Here is a 22,898-nt window from a genome sequence, read left to right as displayed (position 1 = left end):
ACGAGAACGAGAGAGCGCGAGAGAGAACGAGAACGAGAGAGCGCGAGAACGAGAAAGCGCGAGAGAGAACGAGAACGAGAGAGCGCGAGAGAGAACGAGAACGAGAGAGCGCGAGAGAGAACGAGAACGAGAGAGCGCGAGAGAGAACGAGAACGAGAGAGCGCGAGAGAGAACGAGAACGAGAGAGCGCGAGAGAGAACGAGAACGAGAGAGCGCGAGAGAGAACGAGAACGAGAGAGCGCGAGAGAGAACGAGAACGAGAGAGCGCGAGAGAGAACGAGAACGAGAGAGCGCGAGAACGAGAACGAGAACGAGAGAGCGCGAGAACGAGAACGAGAGAGCGCGAGAACGAGAGAGCGCGAGAACGAGAGAGCGCGAGAACGAGGGAGCGCGAGAACGAGGGAGCGCGAGAACGAGGGAGCGAGAGAACGAGGGAGCGAGAGAACGAGGGAGCGAGAGAACGAGGGAGCGAGAGAACGAGGGAGCGAGAGAACGAGGGAGCGAGAGAACGAGGGAGCGAGAGAACGAGGGAGCGAGAGAACGAGGGAGCGAGAGAACGAGGGAGCGAGAGAACGAGGGAGCGAGAGAGCGAACGAGAACGAGAGAGCGAACGAGAACGAGAGAGCGAACGAGAACGAGAGAGCGAACGAGAACGAGAGAGCGAACGAGAACGAGAGAGCGAGAGAGAGAGAGCGCGAGAAGGAGAGAGCGAGAGCGAGAGGGAGAGCGAGAGAGAGCGAGAGCGAGAGCGAGAGCGAGAGAGCGAGAGAACGAGAACGAGAACGAGAGAACGAGAACGAGAGAACGAGAACGAGAGAACGAGAACGAGAGAGCGAACGAGAACGAGAGAGAGCGAGAACGAGAGAGAGCGAGAACGAGAGAGAGCGAGAACGAGAGAGAGCGAGAACGAGAGAGAGCGAGAACGAGAGAGAGCGAGAACGAGAGAGCGAACGAGAACGAGAGAGAGCGAGAACGAGAGAGAGCGAGAACGAGAGAGAGCGAGAACGAGAGAGAGCGAGAACGAGAGAGAGCGAGAGAGAGCGAGAACGAGAGAACGCGAGAGAGCGAGAACGCGAGAGAGAACGAGAACGAGAGAACGAGAACGAGAGAGCGAACGAGAACGAGAGAGCGAACGAGAACGAGAGAGCGCGAGAGCGAACGAGAACGAGTGAGCGCGAGAGCGAGAGAGCGCGAGAGCGAACGAGAACGAGAGAGAGAACGAGAACGAGAGAGCGCGAGAGCGAACGAGAACGAGTGAGCGCGAGAGCGAGAGAGCGCGAGAGCGAACGAGAACGAGAGAGAGAACGAGAACGAGAGAGCGCGAGAGAGAACGAGAACGAGAGAGCGCGAGAGAGAACGAGAACGAGAGAGCGCGAGAGAGAACGAGAACGAGAGCGCGAGAGAGAACGAGAACGAGAGAGCGCGAGAGAGAACGAGAGCGCGCGAGAGAGAACGAGAGAGCGCGAGAGAGAACGAGAGAGCGCGAGAGAGAACGAGAGAGCGCGAGAGAGAACGAGAACGAGAGAGAGCGCGAGAGAGAACGAGCGCGAGAGAGAACGAGCGCGAGAGAGAACGAGCGCGAGAGAGAACGAGAGAGCGCGAGAGAGAACGAGAGAGAACGAGAGAGAACGAGAGAGCGCGAGAGAGAACGAGAGAGCGCGAGAGAGAACGAGAGAGCGCGAGAGAGAACGAGAGAGCGCGAGAGAGAACGAGAGAGAGCGAGAGAGAACGAGAACGAGCGCGAGAGAGAGAGAGAGTGCGAGAGAGAACGAGCGCGAGAGAGAACGAGCGAGAACGAGCGCGAGAGAGAACGAGAGCGAGAACGAGCGCGAGAGAGAACGAGAGCGAGAACGAGCGCGAGAGAGAACGAGAGCGAGAACGAGAGCGAGAGAGAACGAGAGCGAGAACGAGAGCGAGAACGAGCGCGAGAGAGAACGAGAGCGAGAACGAGCGCGAGAGAGAACGAGAGCGAGAACGAGCGCGAGAGAGAGAGCGAGCGCGAGAGAGAGGAGCGAGCGCGAGAGAGAGAGCGAGCGCGAGAGAGAGAGCGAGCGCGAGAGAGAGAGCGAGCGCGAGAGAGAGAGCGAGCGCGAGAGAGAGAGCGAGCGCGAGAGAGAGAGCGAGCGCGAGAGAGAGAGCGAGCGCGAGAGAGAGAGCGAGCGCGAGAGAGAGAGAGAGCGCGAGAGAGAGAGAGAAGCGAGAGAGAGAGAGAGAGCGCGAGAGAGAGAGAGAGCGCGAGAGAGAGAGCGCGCGAGAGAGAGAGAGCGCGAGAGAGAGAGCGCGAGAGAGAGAGAGCGCGAGAGAGAGAGAGAGCGCGAGAGAGAGAGAGAGCGCGAGAGAGAGAGAGAGCGCGAGAGAGAGAGAGAGAGAGCGGAGCGAGAGAGAGAGAGCGCGAGAGAGAGAGAGAGCGCGAGAGAGAGAGAGAGCGCGAGAGAGAGAGAGAGAGAGAGCGAGAGAGAGAGAGAGAGAGAAGAGAGAGAGCGCAGAGAGAGAGAGAAGAGAGAGAGAGCGCGAGAGAGAGAGAGAGAGAGGAGAGCGCGAGAGAGAGAGAGAGAGAGAGCGCGAGAGAGAGAGAGAGAGAGAGAGCGCGAGAGAGAGAGAGAGAGAGCGCGAGAGAGAGAGAGAGAGAGAGAGAGAGAGAGCGCACTGGCAAGCTATTTGTGTCAGAGTGCATCACAACCAAGCCTGATCTGGTCCTTGTCGATTGCCCACTAAGGTTTGGTTTTCCCGACAGGGGTTACTGGACAAAATTAGGAGCAGGAACCCTGGCTGATTTAACCCGCCCTTAACCCAGGGAGTGGAGATGAATTCTACCTCACCCAGCTGAGACAAGGATGGCATCTGATGTGCGGTGTCTGGTGTATATGGCTCAATACCATACGATGCAATTCATTTACGAACTGAGCCATCGCGGATATCAAACGGCCCTTTTCATGGCTTACTGACAACAATGACCGCTCTGAACTGCATTTGAGCACAGCACCCGGAGGCAAAAAAAGGCAATGCAGAAACATACTGTCCCAGCCAGTCTTTGGCTAATCAGCGGGAACCTTCCCCCTCACGTCCTGACTGAACCGTAAGGAAAGGTTGCCCATTCTCAAGCGTACCTTCGCTGTCCAGTCTGCGTCTCCATCTGGTTCACCCAGCTCTTGTAAATAGCGACAGGGTCTGTTTTGATGCTCAGAGTTTTATCCTGCAGAATCTCTCTGACGACGGGTCCCAGGATCTCCCGCAAGGCGTTCTGCCCACGGACGTTCCGGTAAAAACTCACCACGAGCTTGGTCACGGTGGGGTTTCCAGTGACGATCTCACGGACCCGGTCGACCTTCGATCTACAAAATAAAGAAGCAGCAAAAGGGACTTCTTGTTAGCATTAAGACACAAAACGGAAAGTTTCCCAGTCACTCTTTACCTTCCTGGAAGTCCCACACCAGTGGAAAACAAATGGAAAATCCGCTCGTTGATTATACTGGTCCAGACCCTGAGAGTGTTGATGGCCTAGACTTTCCGACCCTGTCCTGCTGCTTTCAACAACAACAACTTGCCTTTAACATAGTAGAAACGTCCCAAGGCGCTTCACAGGAGCGTAATCAGACAAAATTGAACACCAGGCCATAAAAGGAGATATTAGGACAGGTGACCAAAAGTGGTACTACGCACAGTTTTGGTCTCCTTATCTAAGGAAGGATGTACTTGCCTTCGAGGCATTGCAACGAAGGTTCACGAGATTGATTCCTGGGATGAGAGGGTTGTCTTATTGGATAGAATGGGCCCACCTTCTCTGGAGTTTAGAAGAATGAGAGGTGATCTCATTGAAACATGTAAGATTATGAGGGGGCTTGACAGGGTAGACGCTGAGAGGCTGTTTCCCCTGGCTGGAGAGACTAGAACCAGGGGGCATAGTCTCAGGATAAGGGGTCGGCCATTTAGGACTGAGATAAGGAGGAATTTCTTCACTCAGTGTTGTGAATCTTTGGAATTCTTTACCCCAGAGGGCTGTGGATGCTGAGTCATAGAGTATATTCAAGGCTGAGATCGATAGATTCTTGGACTCGAGGGGAATCAAGGGATATGGGGATCGGGCGGGAAAGTGGAGTTGAGGTCAAAGATCAGCTATGATCTTATTGAATGGCGGAGCAGGCTCGAGGGGCCGTATGGCCTACTCCTGCTCCTATTTCTTATGTTCTTATGTCTATGTTCTAAAGCTTGGTCAAAGAGGTAGGTTTTAAGGAGCATCTTAAAGGAGGAGGAGAGAGAGGCGGAGAGGTTTAGGGAGGGAAATCCAGAGCTTAGGGCCCAGGCAGCTGAAGACACGACTGCCAATGGTGGGGTAAAGGAAATTAGGGAAGATTGGGCAGAATTGGAGGAGCGCAGAGATCTCGAAGGGTCATATCCCCACAGATCTAGCCCGGATAGCCAGAAATATACTCGGGGACACACTCCCACACTTTACCATTGAGTCCAGCCTGCACCACACAATAGCAACCCCTCAGACGTTATTCCATTTCCAGCCATCACTGCAGCTATTAGAAATGGAGGGGTTGAGCTCACGGCCACAGACAGACAGAGTGGGAAATGACATCCAGGAAAAAAAAAATCAAGAAATTCTCCTTGTTCTTTTACGCTCCTGTCTTGTTACTTCGAGAGGCACCATATTAGGTTGCTTGGCAGAAATAATCCTGCTTTATTACATATCTGACACTCCCATATCTTGTGTAAACACACAATCATCATGGGGCTCTCATTTGCATTGGTCAAAAGTTATACTGCAGACAATACAAATTGCAGTCCCCAACTGCTATGGAAGGAACCCAATTACTACCTCAATGATTTAGCGTATAAAAGCACTGCTCAGTATAGCACTAATACATTCGGGCCAGAATGTCTTCGGTTCGAACACTGGTCTGTGCTGGTTAGCTGATCTTAACCGTGGCAACAGTGTGGACACTAGAATTAGCCTCGGCACCCCCAGTGGGAAAGGGTTCCCACTCCTGATCACTATCCAGTGGCTCCTGCTGGAAAGTGTGGTCCACGTGGACATCGGATCAGGACAGGATCAAGCTTGCACGTGATGCCTGTGCAGTCAAATAGCCTGCTATCTGAAATCACGCATCAACAATGGACATTTGGGGGGAGATAACAGAGGGTTGCTCTTGACCAGTGGAACTATACCCAGGCAAGATCTGGCACTTTCAGCTGGGACGGGGGGGAAAAAAAAAAGAGAAAGAGACCTTTGTCGCCAAGATCACGTACTTAATCTCCTCTCGAAGAGCAGTGGTGAACAGGCGCAGGAGCAGGTAGCCCTCCCGCTGGTTGGCGGCGTAGTTGTAGAGAGAGAAAATCACGGAATCCATAAACTTGGTCGATCTGTTCTGCGGCATCTGGAAGATCAACTTGGCCAGGTACACTGGCTTTGTCTGGGAGAAGAGAAACAGAAGAAGATGGTCAAAAGCGATTGGGATTCAACACAACAAGGCCCGACACACCTTCAGCCTGTCCGAATCACCGCGAAATACAACGGACCTCAATATTGCAATCTGCACCGAGGCAACTTGGAGATTGTGGTCCTCCCTCAAATTTAACCCTTTGGAACATAGGAACAGGAGGAGGCCATTCAGCCCCTCAGGCCTGTCCCACCATTCAATCAGATCATGGCTGATCCATCGTAAATCCATCTACCCACCCTGGTTCCGTAACCCTTAATACCCATACCTAACAAAAGTGATAATAATTACATACTCATTTGGATTTTGGGTAATTCAGTCCTTAGCTTCCATTTTCATCCATTACTTATTTCAGTTCAAAAAACTTCCAATTTTTATAGAGTGCTCCTTATTTACGTAAAGACATCTCAAAGTGCTTTACAGAGAAAAACAGGGTGGGTGGGGGGGGGAGCGAACAAGAGAAAAGGAAAGTGAAAAGGTGACGGGAGTTCGGGGGCTGAAGACTCAGTCGAAGAGAAGGGTTCGGAGGATACCTTTGAAAGGGAGGGAGGGAGCACTAGCAGGCCAAAAGAGCAGTCACCTCTGATGGATTTCAGATAATGGAACACGCTTCCCACAGGACGTAATCAATTTCAGTCTTGATGCCATAGTGAGATGCCAAGGCAAAGGGGGGGGGGGGGGGGGGGGGGTGGTGGAAATCATAGGAACAGGAGAAGGACATTCAGCCCCTTGAGCCCGTGCCGTCATTCAATGAGATCATGGCTGATCTGTATCTTCACTCCATTGACCCACCTTGGTTCTGTAACCCTTAATCCCCTGATCCAACAAAAATCTATCAATCTCGGTTTTGAAATTTTCAATTGACCCCCCGGCCTCAACAGCCTTTTTGGGGGGAAAAGAGTGTTCCAGATTTCCACTCCACCTTTGTGTGAGGAAGTGCTTCCTGACATCACCCCTGAACGGCCCAGCTCTAATTTTAAGGTTCTGCCCCCTTGTTCTGGACTCCCCCCACCAGAGGAAATAGTTTCTCTCTATCGACCCTATCAAATCCTTTAATCATCTTAAACCCCTCGATTAGATCACCCCTTAATCTTCTACACTCGAGGGAATACAAGCCCAGTCTGTGCAACCTGTCCTCGTAATTTAACCCTTTTAGACCCGGTATCATTCTGGTGAATCTGTGCTACACCCCCTCCAAGGCCAATATATCCTTCCTGAGGCGCAGTGCCCAGAACTGAACACAGTATCTCCAGTTGGGGTCTGACCACAGTTTTATACAACAGTAACATAACTTCCCCGCACCCCAACCTTTGCATCCCAGCCCCCTTGAGATAAAAGGAGCCACTGGCAGAATCAGCTTATACACCAACTAAAGGTGCATTGTCAGAAGCCGGGGGCTCACCCATCCTCCCCCTCAGCCCCAAATAGTGGATAGCACATGAAAACCAAGGAGGGACATAGGTGGACATATCTCTGCTGTCGAGCACGGTTACCTGCAGGAGGTAGAAGAGATGTTGATAAGCCTCTAGTTTCTCCCGCTTCTCTCTGCTGAGAGCCTTTAACCCCTTCTGCTTGTCAAGCACCATCATGTCCGACAGCTGCTCCTTGTTCTTCCTAGTCAGTTTCTTGCAGTGGGAAACCACTTCCTACAAAAGGAAATCAAAGTCAACTGCGTTTCTTTCTTGAGATACATTGTTTCACCTGAGAAGGCTTCTGCACTTAGTTCAGTGAAGTTATCCTGCACTCGGCTCAGTGAAGTTATCCTGCACTCACATATCATGGCGTCGATGAGGAAATACAATGAATCACAGCAACAATATCTCTGACTAAAAAGAAGCATTTTTGTCCAGGATCTACTTTATTTCTATCACAGTTCATAAAGGGTTAAAACATAGGAACGCAAGGAGGCCGTTCAGCCCCTCGAGCCTGTTCCGCCATTCAATTAGACCATGGCTGATCTGTATCTTAACTCCATCTACCCACGTTGGTTCCGTAACCCTTAACACCCGACAAAAATCTATCAATCTCAGTTTTGAAATTTCCAATTGACCCCCCGGCCTCAACAGCTTTTTGGGGGGAGAGAGTTCCAGATTCCCACTCCCCTTTGTGTGAAGAAGTGACATCACCCCTGAACGGCCTGGCTCTAATTTTAAGGTTCTGCCCCCTCGTTCTGGACTCCCCCCACCAGAGGAAATAGTTTCTCTCTATCGACCCTATCAAATCCTTTAATCATCTTAAACACCTCGATTAGATCACTCCGTAATCTTTTATTGTTGTGTTGCTTGCTCTCTCACTGTTTAATGAACATGTTTGGCAGTTAAAGCCGAAGTGAAAGTCTAGTGTAGTTTTAATCTGCTACCTTCCAAAGACATGAAGGGAATCACAGGATAAAACCAGTAGCTAAAACAAGGCTGCATTTTTACGGCAGCGAGAATGGGAGCGGGTGACGTCATCGGAAGTGACATCACCAGCGAAGCCGCACCTCACGCGCAAGCGCCAAGAGTGACATCGGGTGCCCCGGCGCATGTGCGGAAAGATGACGTCATCGGCCATGCGGCATCCGGAAGTACCCGCACGATGTCGCTAATCACTCTGCTAAAGCAAAATAAACTGCAGGGGATCCCATGTTCCATCCCTGGGCACGCTACAAATTCATCTGGATATTTGGGCAAGTGAAAATATTCTCTCTGGGACATTGGGAGCAATGGCTCACCTACCAGTATAGTCTGAGACACACAACTTACAGAAAATAAAGAGTAAAGAAACCATAGAAAAAAAAAAATCAAACCAAGCACTGGGGTTCATTTCTAGAGGGATAGAATTAAAAAGCAGAGAAGTTATTGTATTGAACCTTGGTTAGACCACACTTAGTGGACAGTTCTGGTCTCCATATTACAAAAAGGATATAGAGGCATTGGAGAAGGTGCAAAAGAGATTTACAAGCATGATACCAGAACTGAGAGGATATAACTACGAGGAAAGGCTGAACAGGCTGGGGCTCTTTTCTCTAGAAAAGAGAAAGCAGACGGGGTGACCTGATAGAGGTCTTTAAGATTATGATGGGGCTCGATAGGGTAGACGTGGTGAAGATTTTTCCATTTGTGAGGGAGACCAGAACTAAGGGCCATAAGTATAAGATAGTCACTAATAAATCCAATAAGAAATTCAGGAGAAACTTCTTTACCAAGAGAGTGGTGAGAATGTGGAACTCGCTACCACGAGGAGTGATTGAGGCGAATAACATTTAAGGGGAAGCCAGATAAACACACGAGGGAGCAAGGAATAGAAGGATATGGGGATAGGGCGAGATGAAGTAGGGAGGGAGGAGGCTCGTGCGGAGCATAAACACCGGCATAGACTAGTGGGCTGAATGGCCTGTTTCTGTGCTGTAAATCCTATGTAACCCATAACTCAATTCTGGCATTGCATATAACGAGAGGGGCACAATCGTACGAGAGAAGGCGTTTAACCGGATGATTTGCTGGCTTGAAAGGCTGGGCAGTCCCTCACCTGTAAGGTGATCCTGTTCTTCACCAGCAGTCCGATCTTGATGTCCATGACATTGAGGTCCTGCTCCAGGTGTTGACTGGAACGGATGTTGTGCACCACCTCCTCGCGCAGTCTCATCAGTTCCCACTCCTCGCGGAAGTCATGGTCGCTTTGGTCCAAGAGATGAGCAAACTTCCGCACCACACTCAGCGGAGGGTTCTTGGCACGGACTAAGGAGCACAATTTTTTCTTGTAAAATCTTGTCCAATAATCCTCAGAAATAACCTGCAGACACCGTGGGGGTGAAACTGGGCAGGGGCGGGGGAACGTAAAACGAGCATTGTGGCATGGGTCGCCTGTTATATGGCCCGTCCGATAATCAGTTCTATCGATCCAAACAGAACTGAATATCGGGTGTGCGGTATAACGATTGGTAAATGTGTTCCGCCCCTGCCCATGTTCAATTGCACCCCGTTTTAATAGTATCTTAAAGACTTGCATTTATATAGTGCCTGATCGTGTCTCAAACATCTCAAAGTGCTTCATGTACAAACATTATTTTGATTTATGTGGGCAAATGCAGCAACCGTTTTTGCACACAGCAAGATCCAGAAACAGCAACGAGACGCATGATCGGTTAATCTGTTTTTGGGTGATGGAGAAATGTTGAGCAGGACATCGAGAAAACTCACTGGTCTTCTTCAAATAGTGCCATGGGATCTCCAGCGTCCATCTACCAGGACGAGGAGGGCAGGGATATGGTTTAACGTCTCACCCGAAGAGCTGTGCTCCCGACAATGCAGCACTCCCTCTGCAACACATTAGAGCGGCGGGTTAGATTCTGTACTCAAGTCCTGGTGCGGGACACGAACCCACGACCTTCTGACTTGAGGCGAGATTGCTACCAACCCAGCAAAGTTGACAATGTATTGTGTATGCTCGGAAGATCAGGTCATTACTGCTTCCAGCCGTTAGAGCTTTCAATTCCCAAACAGAAGTTTCCTACCTTGAGACTAAGAGCTGCCCGTCACTATACACTTAATTCCAATGTGTCCAACACTGTGCTCGTCACATTCTATTAGTTTCCTAATTTGCCTCTGTTTGGAGCACCGTGTAGGGTTTAGATATTTCAGCCAAGGTGAAGGAACAAACTGATTAGAACAACTCAGACCCACTTCAATTATGCCGTCTGATAGACATTTCTACAGCAGAACACTATCAACTGCTGTGAGAAGTCCATAGATGTACAAAGATGCAGCATTTTGTGGGGGGGGAGAAATGGTGGTTATGAGTGCAGAAACCAGAAGTAGCTCATCAAAACGCTAGGAGCAAGATGAGAATTTTTTTTAACGCAGCGAGTTGTTCTGATCTGGAATTCGCTGCCTGAAAGGGCGGTGGAAGCAGATTCAATAGTAACTTTCCGAAGGGAATTGGATAAATACTTGAAAAGGAAAAATTTGCAGGGCAATGGGGAAAGAGCAGAGGGAGTGGGAGTAATTGGATAGCTCTTTCAAAGAGCCAGACCAGGCACAAAGGGCCGAATGGCCTCCTTCTGTGCTGTATGATTCTATGATATGAACGATGGGACGCCCACAGAGACTAAGCTAACATTTGATTGATGATTCTTGAATTTTAAAATTTGTAGCTCCTTCCATAAACTAATGGGATGACCAGATGTGGTAGGAGCCTTTCAGCTCAGAACAACTAGGCTCAATTTGCAAGCCGTGCTGAGTTAGGTGATTGCAGTTGGGGCCGCATCAACTAGCCTTAGTGCCCTTGGGCTGGAGGGGGTTAGAAGTGAATTGGATTCCCTTCCCTGTTCACTATCCAGTGATCTCTGGTGGAAAGTGTCCATTGTGGACAGGTCTGGACTCGACTATAATGACCCCTTCTCCCCTAACCTACCAATAACATCTAGGATCCTGCATCAAGAATGGCGACTTCGATGAGGTACCAGAGGGCTGGCAGCTCGATTCATCACCGAGTCTTTATATTTTCTGGAGAGCGGAGGGGGAGTTGGGGTAAAAGTAAAGCAAGATGAATTCTGAAACCTGAACGGCATCTTGAGCCTTTATTAGAACCTGGCCCCAGCTGGCAATGGTTACAGAAAGGAAACAGCTGCACAACTCAAAGAGATGGAGGTAATCCACACAACATGGTTGGGTTTAAATCACTTACCCAACATCCTGTAGTCTCCTCTGGCCTTGTTTGCTCTGACAAACGCCTGGATCTTTACTACTGAAGCAATCTGCGGGATTGCAAGAAATTGGGTTATGAGACTTTCCAGAGAACCACATCACTGGGATTTCAGTCTAGTTGAACCTCTGCCATCGCCATAATGGACTGGACCCACTCCCTGGCAGATAATGGAAATTGGTGAAAAATCCAGCATTTTGCTCTTATACAGCAATACCTTCTCCACGGGAATGAAGAACGAGCACCACATAAATCACAAAATAAACATTATGCAATTTTATTCATCAAGAAAAGCCGTGGCTCAGTGGGGTGCACTCTTGCCTCTGAGTCAGAGGGTTGTGGGTTCAAGCCCCACTGCAGAAACTTGAGCACATAATGCAGGCTGACATCCCAGTGCCAGTACTGAGGGAGTGCTGCACTATCGGAGGTGCCGTCTTTCGGATGAGACATTAAACTGAGGCCCCGTCCGCCGACGTAAAAGATCCCATGGCATTATTCAAAGAAGAGCAGGGAAGTTCTCCCTGTGCCCTGGGCCAATATTTATTCCTCAACCAACATCACTAAAACAGATTATCTGGGTCATTATCACATTGCAGTTTGTGGGATCTTGCTGTGCGCAAATTGGCTGCCGCGTTTCCTACGTTACAACAGTGACTACACTTCAAAAGTACTTAATTGGCTGTAAAGCGCTTTGGGACTTCCTGAGGTCGTGAAAGGCACGATATAAATGCAAGTCTTTCTATGAAATACAAATATTGAATGAGGCTGTGCAACGAGGAGATAGCTTACCCAAAGGCTTTGTCCTGCGAAGATTTTGGCGGATAATTGGGACAGTGGATGATAGGAGCGTGATAGTGGGTGCATGACCAGCAGGCCTCTTGCAGCATTGCTCATAGTTTAAGTCAGAGGAAAACATTGTTTTATTATAGGCGTGTTAGATTGAGGTCTATCTGAATGGTGAAAGACACAAATGTCCTTTGTCTGATTATGCTCCTGTGAAGCGCCGTGGGATGTTTTACTACGTTGAAGGCGTTATATAAATTCAAATTGTTATTGTCATTCCAAACTAAGAATATGCTCGGAGAGAGCATTTCGAGCTGCACAACACTAGGGTGAAGTATTGGTGGGTACAGGTGTGATACTGATGTTGAAAGTGGCGAGGGTAACTTGAAGCAATGAATTATAAGCATTACGAAGAAGCACATTACACAACACTACAATGTATTGGTTCAAGTATGGTTTTCCCTTTAAGGGGCGGTGTCGAAATCTTGTGCCCCCAGCTGGGAACTGAGCTCAAGGAGAGCACAGATCAGAGGAAGGGCTACAACAGTGTAGTCCTAATGCTCTGATCTGTGTACGCGACTCCCCGCTAAGAGTGCAGAATCACTCCTAGAGAGTCTGGGTACCAATATGTGACAACACGACAGTCACCAGCTCGCAACCCCCAAGAATAAATATACTGCATGGGAAGGAAATGCCTGAGAAATTTACCAAATGCTTTAGTGCAGTCTGAGCATCAAGGACACAATATAACTACTCCAGCAGGAAACTCATCCTCATAAGCTACAACACTGACATCTACCTGGCGATGTGGAAAATTGCCCAGGTATGTCCTGTCCACTAAAAGCAGGACAAATCCAATCCAGCCAATTACCGCCCCATCAGTCTACTCTCAATCATCAGCAAAGTGATGGAAGGTGTCGTCGACAGTGCTATCAAGCGGCACTTACTCACCAATAACCTGCTCACTGATGCTCAGTTTGGGTTCCTCCAGGAACACTTGGCTCCAGACCTCATTACAGCGTTGGTCCAAACATGGACAAAAGAGCTGAATTCCAGGGGCGAGGTGAGAATGACTGCCCTTGACATCAAGGCAGCATTTGACCGAGTGTGGCACCAAGGAGCCCGTGTAAAATTGAAGTCAATGGGAATCAGGGGGAAAACTCTCCAGTGGCTGGTCATACCTAGCACAAAGGAAGATGGTAGTGGTTGTTGGAGGCCAATCATCTCAGCCCCAGGACATTGTTGCAGGAGTTCCTCAGGGCAGTGTCCTAGGCCCAACCATCTTCAGCTGCTTCATCAATGACCTTCCCTCCATCATAAGGTCAGAAATGGGGATGTTCGTTGATGATTGCATGGTGTTCAGTTTCATTCGCAACCACTCAGATAATGAAGTAGTCCGAGCCCGCATGCAGCAAGACCTGGACAACATCCAGGCTTGGGCTGACAAGTGGCAAGTAACATTCGCGCCAGACAAGTGCCAGGCAATGACCATCTCCAACAAGAGAGAGTCTAACCACCTCCCCTTGACATTCAACGGCATTACCATCACCGAATCCCCCACCATCAACATCCTGGGGGTCACCATTGACCAGAAACTTAACTGGACCAGCCACATAAATACTGTGGCTACAAGAGCAGATCAGAGGCTGGGTATTCTGCAGCGAGTGACTCACCTCCTGACTCCCCAAAGCCTTTCCACCATCTACAAGGCACAAGTCGGGAGTGTGATGGAATACTCTCCACTTGCCTGGATGAGTGCAGCTCCAACAACACTCAAGAAGCTCGACACCATCCAGGACAAAGCAGCCCGCTTGATTGGCACCCCATCCACCACCCTAAACATTCACTCCCTTCACCACCGGCGCACCATGGCTGCAGTGTGTACCATCCACAGGATGCACTGCAGCAACTTGCCAAGGCTTCTTCGACAGCACCTCCCAAACCCGCGACCTCTACCACCTGGAAGGACAAGAGCAGCAGGAACATGGGAACAACACCACCTGCACGTTCCCCTCCAAGTCACACACCATCCCGACTTGGAAATATATTGCCGTTCCTTCATTGTCGCTGGGTCAAAATTCTGGAACTCCCTACCTAACAGCACTGTGGGAGAACCTTCACCACACGGACTGCAGTGGTTCAAGAAGGCGGCTCACCACCACCTTCTCAACGGCAATTAGGGATGGGCAATAAACGCTGGCCTTGCCAGTGACGCCCACATCCCATGAATGAATAATAAAAAAAAATGTGGAAACAGACTGGTCTTTCTGCCCCAAATGCTTTCCATCCAAGTGATTAGCCCTGTGCACAAACCCGGACTTTCAGGACCTCGTCACTCAAACGCTGCCATTTAATTCCACCCAAGGATTTAAAGCTCAGCTCACTGCAACAGAAATCTGTCAATCTCCCTTTTGGCAGGATTTATACATGTAGATTGAATCATGAACAAAATGGCATAATTTTTAATTAAAAAGTTCTCCTCAAGTTTGTGGTTTCCTTTTTTGAAAAATAAATTACACAATCTCTAGTTTCGAAATTACAGGTTCAGTCCTTGGAGTCACTTTGTTCAATCTGCTTTCCATTACTTTCAAAACCTAGACCCAAATAAACCTAGTTCGACAGAACACTTCCACTTTAAGAACAGCCATGGGTGAACGACAGCATGCAGTCCTTAGATAAACAAAGACAGACTTGCATTTCTATTGCACCTTACATGACCAAAGTGCTTTACAGCCAATTAAGTACTTTTGAAATGTAGTCGCTATTGTAATGTAGGAAACGCTGCAGCCAATTTACACACAGCAAGATCCCACAAACAGCATTGTGACAAATGACCAGATAATCTGTTTCCTTGATGTTGATTGAGGGATAAATATTGGCCAGGACAATAGAAGAACTCCCCTGCTCTTCTTCGAAATAGTGCCCGTGGAATCTTTTAGGTCCACCCGAGGGCAGACGGGGCCTGGACTTGACGTCTCATCCGAAAGACGGCACCTCCAAAATTGCAGCACTCCCTCAGCACTGGAGCGTCAGCCTGGATTTTGTGCTCAAGGTTCTGGAGTGGGGCTTGAACCCACGACCTTCTGACTCAGAGGGGGAGAGTGCTACCCACTGAGCCACGGCTGACACCCAAGATTGAACCAAATAGAATGGTCTGGAGTCACACGTAGGCCAGACCGGGGAGGAGTGGTAGCATCCCTTCCCTGAATGACATTAGTGAGTTGGTTGGGTTTTTAATAATCAGGGTTCAGTGCCAGATTTATTCACTTCAGTTTCACAACTTGAACACTCAACCTCTGGGTTGCTAGTGCAGGGCCATAATCATCGCACTATCCTCCCCCCCAATTTAATTTAAGCCTCCCCTGTCAGAAAGCGGGTGTCTGTGCACACACACTTCAGGTGAGGACAGGATCAGGGCTTTGTTCTAATGCCCCCATCATTCACTCATGAAGAATGGGTACTTGTTTGAAGCACCAGTCATCGGCTGGTGACTGGGGAACCGTATCCCAGTAAGAGTCGTAATAGGAGAGGAGAAGACTGGAAAATATACGTTATTCTACAGTCTTGTATTTAGTGAAGCATTGCATAATATATATAAAAATCCTGCTTATAGATGCACTTCCTGGTCATACTTATATCAGTGCTTAACATTGAAACTGCCTATGTAAACATTTAGAATGGAAACCCTGTATGTAAACAGTTGCCTGTAACACTACTTGCAGGTTCTGGGCATGGATGATGTTGTTCAGCATGTTTCCATCGTCTCTCTTCCAACTCTATCCTCATTTTGCATACACATAAAAAAAAATCAATTAACATTGGGCAGTTAAAAAACTAACAATTAGGATTTATAAAATTGCCGGGGTAACAAAATGATCTGAATGCTGAAGCCCACATTAGTAAGCAAACTACTGACGCCTTCTATTTATGAAAGCCTTGAACTAAAATTAAAGAATTGTGTTAGCACACAGCGGGTCAAGTCAGCTTCTGAAATCAGCACCAGATCAGCCATGATCTAACTGAATAGCGGAACAGGCTCGAGGGGCTGAATAGTCTACTCCTGTTCCTATGAATGAGAAAGATGAGTTAAAGTTTCAGGTGTAACTCCTTCATCAGAAAAGGCGTGATCAAATTTCCAACATTCTCCCTGGTTATTTCAGATTTCCAGCATTCGTTGTCTCTCTTCCCATCTCCAACAAACTAAAAGCCGCCAGGTCCTTTAAGCAGAGGCACAGCAACACATGAATTATTCAGTCACACTTACATTGTTCTTGAAGTGCCGCAGCCTTGCCCTGTACCTCTTTCGTGCCTGCCACATTCTCACCCATGACTGAATCTAGGAAATATTAACATTAAAAAATGAAAGACAAAAGTTAGTGACAGAAATCAAAACAAAGCTTATCTCACACGACTGAGCGAACAAGGACGAGGAGCAGCACTGTAAAACCATGACATGTAATGGAACGCTCCGGGAAAAATAATATTCTATTCGCATTTTCATTGCACCTGATCGTGCCACTCAAACATCTCAAAGCACCGAACACAAATAGCTTTGATTGCAGTGACTATATGGTTATGTAGGAAACTGCCCCAGAGGTAAATCCCCAGTCACCTCCATGAGGATGATTGCTTAGAAAAAAAAATTAAATTTAAATACATGTTTAGAAGTTAAAAAGTTAACTTTTACTTCAAAGACTGTTCTCAATAGGAGTTGCCCTGTCAAGCCATTTCTAAAACCGACATGTCACGTGTCAGCATTCAACCCCAGTCCTGTCGTGCTTATCATAAATTAACAACCGATCAATACGGAATGACTCAATGAGTTAACAGTCACCCGACTTTGGGGATCAATGATTACTTTTTAAATGAGCCAGTTATTCCAGCTTTTTATGTGGCACTGCCAACACATAGCCAACTATAAAGGCACCCCAAATGTATGGTCGACTATCAAGCAACCCCAAATATATGGCTGACTGTAAAGGCACCTCAAATTCATACAGACGACAACAAATCTGCAAGTCCCCAAGACCCAGTGCTTTCTATTGCTTTCAGTGGAGCAGCAAGGGGGACAGGAAACTGAGAGTGGGCTAACTATAATTTGATGCTGAGACAGGACTTAAATACCAAAAGAAAATCTTTCACAGACAAAAAAAGTGTTCAGGAAGCTTGCAAGGAGAGGCTCTCCTGATCGTCCCTCAATCTGGGGGAAGTGGCTGGCCTCTCCATGAAACATTGCAGGCAGATAGACTGTGTCCCATTGCTCTATGGTCATGCCTTAACAGCGCTGCTTCACCTCAACAGCAGGTCATGGAAGTGGTTTTGCAGGTTAGATGCCAGTTGATTGCACCAGCCTCAGATACACTTTGGCCTTTGTGGAACTAGAATGAAACAGGGCCACTTCTGGCTGAATAAATGTTTCCCAGTGTTTGTCGTGCAGCATCTTTATTTGTAAAGTGCCCTGGAATGAAACCCTCCTGCTGAGATTCCTTCTCAAATCAAGTCTCATTTCACTGTCTCCTCCTCTCGCTCTCATTTTCCCAGAAGCTCAAAACTCTGGATCTCTCGATCCCTCAGTTCTGCTTTCTCGAACCAAGCTAGGTGTCACCAAACCAGTACCTCGTGATTTACATCACTTTCTCCAACTCGAGTCAACCTTTCAGCCTCAGCCCTTCACCTAGGCTTCTCGACGCACATTTTTTAATTCACTATTTTTAGGCTTCACGAGAGCCTCTGTTTGAAATGCACAGGTTGTTCTGCGAGCACATTTCAAGATTTTCATTACTCCTGCAACTAACGCAACCCCTGAAAGGATGAAACTTGTTACGGTGATTTAAAAATGGTACAAATCTCAGCATGCTCATTTATGCAAAAGCACCATCCGAGAACAAAGGCTCTTATACAGTCTGGTTAATGTCTAATAACACACAAAGCTCAGCTGGAGATGGACTGTTCATCGACACATGTACTGCACATATTCGCTGTTTCCCGTCTACTCTTTGCAAAGGAAACTGCTTAGGACCAAGTTTTAAACTTTAGTTTTTTTCTTCATGAGTTCTCCCCTCTCTCCTGCAGGCATAGTTCCACGGGCAGTGGTCATGTTTCAATACCTCCTCCAAGCGGCCGCTTCTCATGTGCGAGCATACACAGCGAGTGTCAGCGGGTCATTCCACTGCAGGAGTCCTCGCATCTGATCCCGATCCCCTCAGACATCCACAAGCGCATGCTGTTTCCAGAGTTGGGGGTGGGGTCACTGGACAGTGTGCAGGAACGAGAGCCATTGATTCTCTCCCGCCCACCATCCCCCTTAACCCAGAGGTCAATTGTGTAAGAATATAGATATGTTTTTACATTATTCTAATACAGAACAAAGGCAGAACAGCTAATACAGACAGAATTGGTTTAAACTGTGTGCTTGCAAATCCTATCTTTTCTCCTCAATGACACCGATAGCATTGGAGAAGGATGAATTTCAGGGTCGAAGACATTGTACTCTGTAAGGATAGGCACATATAGATTATTAAATAAATAAGCTAGTGGGCATTAATGATATATTATGGAGCTAAAAGGGTTGTTAGGTTAAAGCACAAAGGCTTTTAAAAGACAGGCTTTTTAAATCACAGCAGGGGGGAGTGTAAAAGAAGGAAATTACTGCAATATAAATAAGGGAATAGATTCCTTTCACTATAGAGATAGCAAGAGATAAGGCTTGCACAACAAAGGCTATAATTAGGCAAGAGCAAAGATAGGAAGCAAACGTACAATGTAACAGGACATAAGGCCCATCATCGTCCAGCAATCTGCTCAATGACCTAAGGGTCATACGACACCCTATAAAGTTGAACCCAGCAAGAACTGGGCAATGAAAGAAAGTGGTATAAGGACAGATACGAAGCAAAGCTCTTTCGAAACTGACTACCTTCAAGGCGAGGTAGTGCGAACAGGCTTGGATAAGCAGCGCTCACGATTTTCGCAAAGTTCTTCACGAGCAAGTTTTAGATGTAAGGCTGCATGTACTGCTGTGTATGAAGTCTTACGATGAATGCTTTGAAACAATAATAAATGAAGTTAATTATCAGACATATTACTGTCTCTAGCTTTTCGAATCTGTTATTAAAAAGGATAAGGAAAGAATTATCCAACAAATTGCACTGGTTCCAACCTGGTCTGTGGTGCTCAGCTACTCACTGCATAAAGTTCTAATGAGCCACTGAAGGAACTTTAAATAGTTAATGGGTTCTTTATAGCAGACTTTCTTCATTATAATTGATATTACACGACACAAGAAGGCCATAACTAAGTAGTCTGTACCTTAATTACAGCATCTGCGTTGTCTCGAAGGTGATAAAGCCTCTCCTGGTAATTTCTCCACTGTCTGTAACCTCTCCAGTGTGACTGAAAAATAAAAGCAGCCAACTATTTTTCCCCATAAGCTACCGAGCTAGCAAGAGTACAATTTATAAAATCGTTGAGTTTTAACCTTTGAAAATTAAAATCTAGTGGCAAGAGGAAGAGGAAATTTAAAAAAATAATTATTCTTTGGGTGTGAACGATACTGGCAAGGGACCTTTTACTGCCCATGAATTACAGCAGCGCGTTGACATACTGATTCCACAGCTGCTGTTTTGATGCTATGGGTCTTAAGGGACATGCTTCTATCAAGAATGGTCTTATGGTCTGCATCTTTTAACTCAAAAAAGCCAATAATAGTCTTGCTGGTTCAGCACTTGCTGCAGGATGCTCATAGAATCACACAGCACAGAAGGCGGCCATTCAGCCCATCACGTCTGTACTAGCTCTTTGAATGAGCTATCCAATTAGTCCTAGTCTCCCGCTCCACAGCGCTGTAGATTTCTCCATTTCAAGAATTTAAGCAATCCCCTATTGAAAAAGTTACTATTGAATCTGCTCCCACCACCATTTCAGGCAGCGCATTCCCGATCATCACAATTCGCTGCGTAAAAAGCAATTCTCATTTCCCCCTGGACGCCATTAGTCCTTTGCATAGAAATACTCAGAAATTACAACACGGAAACAGGCCGCTCAGCCCAACTAGAGCGTGTTGGTGTTTATCCTTTATACAAGCAGTATCCTAATTCCATGTTCCCATATCTCTGTATTCACTTTTCCTTCAACAACCTGTTTTAACCTATTCTTAAATGTTGACCTGGTCTCTGCTTCACTCAGTAACTCCGGTAGCGCATTCCACAGCCTCACAACCCTAAAAAGGTTTCTCCTGCTCTCTGTCCTAAATCTCTTGGATTTAATCTAATACCTACATCCCTGAACCACTGGAAACAGTCTGTTTCTATCTATTCTGTCCCATCCCGTTATAATTTTAAACACCCCTATCAAATCACCCTTTAATCTCCTCCGTTCTAATGAAACAGCCTCAGTTTTGAGGAGGAGGTGGTCAGAAGTGGGGATGTTTGCTGATGATTGCACAGTGTTCAGTTCCATTCGCAACCCCTCAGATAATGAAGCAGTCCGTGCCCGCATTCAGCAAGACCTGGACAACATGCAGGCTTGGGCTGACAAGTGGCAAGTAACATTCGCGCCAGACAAGTGCCAGGCAATGACCATCTCCAACAAGAGAGAGTCTAACCACCTCCCCATGACATTCAATGGCATTACCATCAACATCCTGGGGGTCACCACTGACCAGAAACTTAACTGGACCACCCGTATAAATGCCATGGCTACTCGAGCAGGTCAGAGGCCAAGTGACTCACCTCCTAACTTCTCAAAGTCTCTCCACTACCTACAAGGCACAAGTCAGGAGTGTGATGGCATACTCTCCACTTGTCTCAATGGGAGCAGCTGCAACAACACAAGAAGCTCAACACCATCCAGGTTAATGCGGTCTACTTGATTGGCAGCCCTTCCACCAGCTTAAACACCCACTCCCTCCACCACCGGTGCACCGTGGCTGCAGTGTGTACTATCCACAAGATGCACCTCAGCAACTCGCCAAGGATTTTTTGGCATAACTTCCCAAACCCACGAAGGACAAGGGCAGGTGCACGGGAACGGGAACACCATCCCCTCCAAGACACACCATCCCGACTTAGAAATATATCGGCCGATCCTTCATCGTCGCTGGGTCAAAATCCTGGAACTCCCGACCTAACAGCACTGTGGCAGAACCGTCACCACACGGACTGCAGCAGTTCAAGGCGGCGGCTCACCACCACCTTCTCAAGGGCAATTAGGGATGGGCAATAAATGCCGGCCTGGCCAGTGACGCACACATCCCAAAAAATATGAAAAAGAGGACATCTTCCTGAATTCATTTACAGTACAACCAGAGAAAACCATTTCCATTGGAAGGTGCTCTCCGTTATGACAGTTCCACCTCTCACACCAGACATTCAAATGGCCTCTGAGTCAGAGGGCCAATCTGACAACTTGTGATGAATTATATGCACAATGGATCCATACACACAGGGATCCAGACTCCTCAAACTCGTCAGTTAGCAGTCAGGAAATCCATCAGTGTGGGCTGGATTCAAAGCCAGGTCACCGGTGTGAACAGACAGCGTGCTGACCCACTCTACCATCTACAGCCTGTTACTATTTTTAAAGCTTCTGCTACCTCTGTCAGCCGTGGCTCAGTGGTAGTACTCTCGCCTCTGAGTCATTCAAAGGGTGCACCTCAAACAACTGCACTGGAGCAACAGCCTAGATTACGTGCTCAAGCTCCTGACGTGGGTTTCAAACCCACAACCTTTTGACCCAGAGGAGAGAGTGCTACCCACTAAGCAATTTAAAGGCAACTTGTAAGCAATAATGCAAAGCCTCATGAACATCTCTAGGTCTGTTGTCACACTGTTTTTAGAAAGAAAGACTTGCACTTATACAGTGCCTTTCATGGTCTCAGGGCGTCCCAAAGCTCTACACAGTTAACTAAGTATTTTTGAAGTGTAGTCACTGTCAATGTAAGAAATGCAGCAGCCAAATTGGGCGCAGCAAGGTCCCTCCAACAGCAATCATCTGCTTTAGTGATGTTGGTTGATATTGGCCGGGACACCGGGGAGAACTCCCCCCTGCTCCTCTTCCAATAGTGGCCGTGGGATCTTTTACGTCCACCTGAGAGGGGCAGACAGGGCCTTAGTTTAACGTCTCATCCAAAAGACGGCACCTTCGACAGTGCAGCACTCCCTCCGTGTTGGCCTAGATTATGGGCTCACGCCTCTGGAGTGAGACTTGAACCCACAACCTCCTGACTCAGAGGTGAGATTACGACCCATTGAGCCACGGCTGACACCTTGGAGCCATTCAAATGAAAACTCATGGTGTGTGACTAGCTCAGAGTTACCTCTTGCATTGCTGCACCCACTGAGATCAGCTGACTCAGCGCAGATTGAGAATTCAATCTGGGGTGGGGGAAGAAAAATCAGACACACTGTACCTGGATCTTAACGATGGCTGGCAGTTGTTTCTGGAGGAAGTGTTTGCGAACACACAGCTCCTTTCGGACGATATAACCCCTCATCTGGGCCTGAAGCCTTGTGATCATGCCCTCGTTGGCCTGCCACAGTCTCTCTCGATTGTAAACAGCTGTCACTCCAGCGACAGTGGTCTGAAAGGGGGAATAAAAAGGAATCAAACGTCAGTGCCCGACTACATTCATCGACACACCACGCATTCCCTGTAGCATGATCGGCACCACTGGCCCACTCCCGCTAAAAGTAGTTTTCTACACAGGAGGAGGCCATTCAGCCCCTCGAGCCATTCAATTAGATCATGCCTGATCTGTATCTTAACTCCATTTGCCCACCTTGGTTCTGTATCCCCGAAATACCCTTCGCCAACAAAAATCTAACAATCTCAGTCTTGAAATTTTCAATTGACCCCCGGCCTCAACAGCTTTTTGAGGGAGAGGGTTCCAGATCTCCACTACTCTGACATCACCCCTGAACGGCCTGGCTCTAATTTTAAGGTTATGCCCCCTTGTTCTGGATTCCCCCCAACAGAGGGAATAGTTTC

General features: G+C 47.8%; 1 protein-coding gene across 1 annotated transcript in view; it reads right to left on the bottom strand.

Annotated features, from left to right (window-relative positions):
* The window catches only part of iqgap3 (IQ motif containing GTPase activating protein 3), a 108,484-nt gene that overhangs the window by 46,493 nt on the left and 39,093 nt on the right, over nucleotides 1–22,898 (bottom strand). Inside the window, exons 19-26 of the mRNA XM_067976073.1 lie at nucleotides 22,321–22,491; nucleotides 19,221–19,304; nucleotides 16,177–16,248; nucleotides 11,112–11,181; nucleotides 8,955–9,163; nucleotides 6,938–7,090; nucleotides 5,254–5,417; nucleotides 3,108–3,332 (exon numbers count right to left, since the gene is read on the bottom strand). Coding sequence (XP_067832174.1) covers nucleotides 3,108–3,332; nucleotides 5,254–5,417; nucleotides 6,938–7,090; nucleotides 8,955–9,163; nucleotides 11,112–11,181; nucleotides 16,177–16,248; nucleotides 19,221–19,304; nucleotides 22,321–22,491 — 1,148 coding nt within the window. The remainder of the gene's footprint in view (nucleotides 1–3,107; nucleotides 3,333–5,253; nucleotides 5,418–6,937; nucleotides 7,091–8,954; nucleotides 9,164–11,111; nucleotides 11,182–16,176; nucleotides 16,249–19,220; nucleotides 19,305–22,320; nucleotides 22,492–22,898) is intronic.

The sequence above is a fragment of the Heptranchias perlo genome, chromosome 44 (genome assembly GCF_035084215.1).
Source record: "Heptranchias perlo isolate sHepPer1 chromosome 44, sHepPer1.hap1, whole genome shotgun sequence".
NCBI classification, from domain to species: domain Eukaryota; kingdom Metazoa; phylum Chordata; class Chondrichthyes; order Hexanchiformes; family Hexanchidae; genus Heptranchias; species Heptranchias perlo.
The sequence above is the reverse complement of the archived record's forward strand: the minus strand, read 5'-3'. Positions and strand labels throughout refer to the sequence as shown.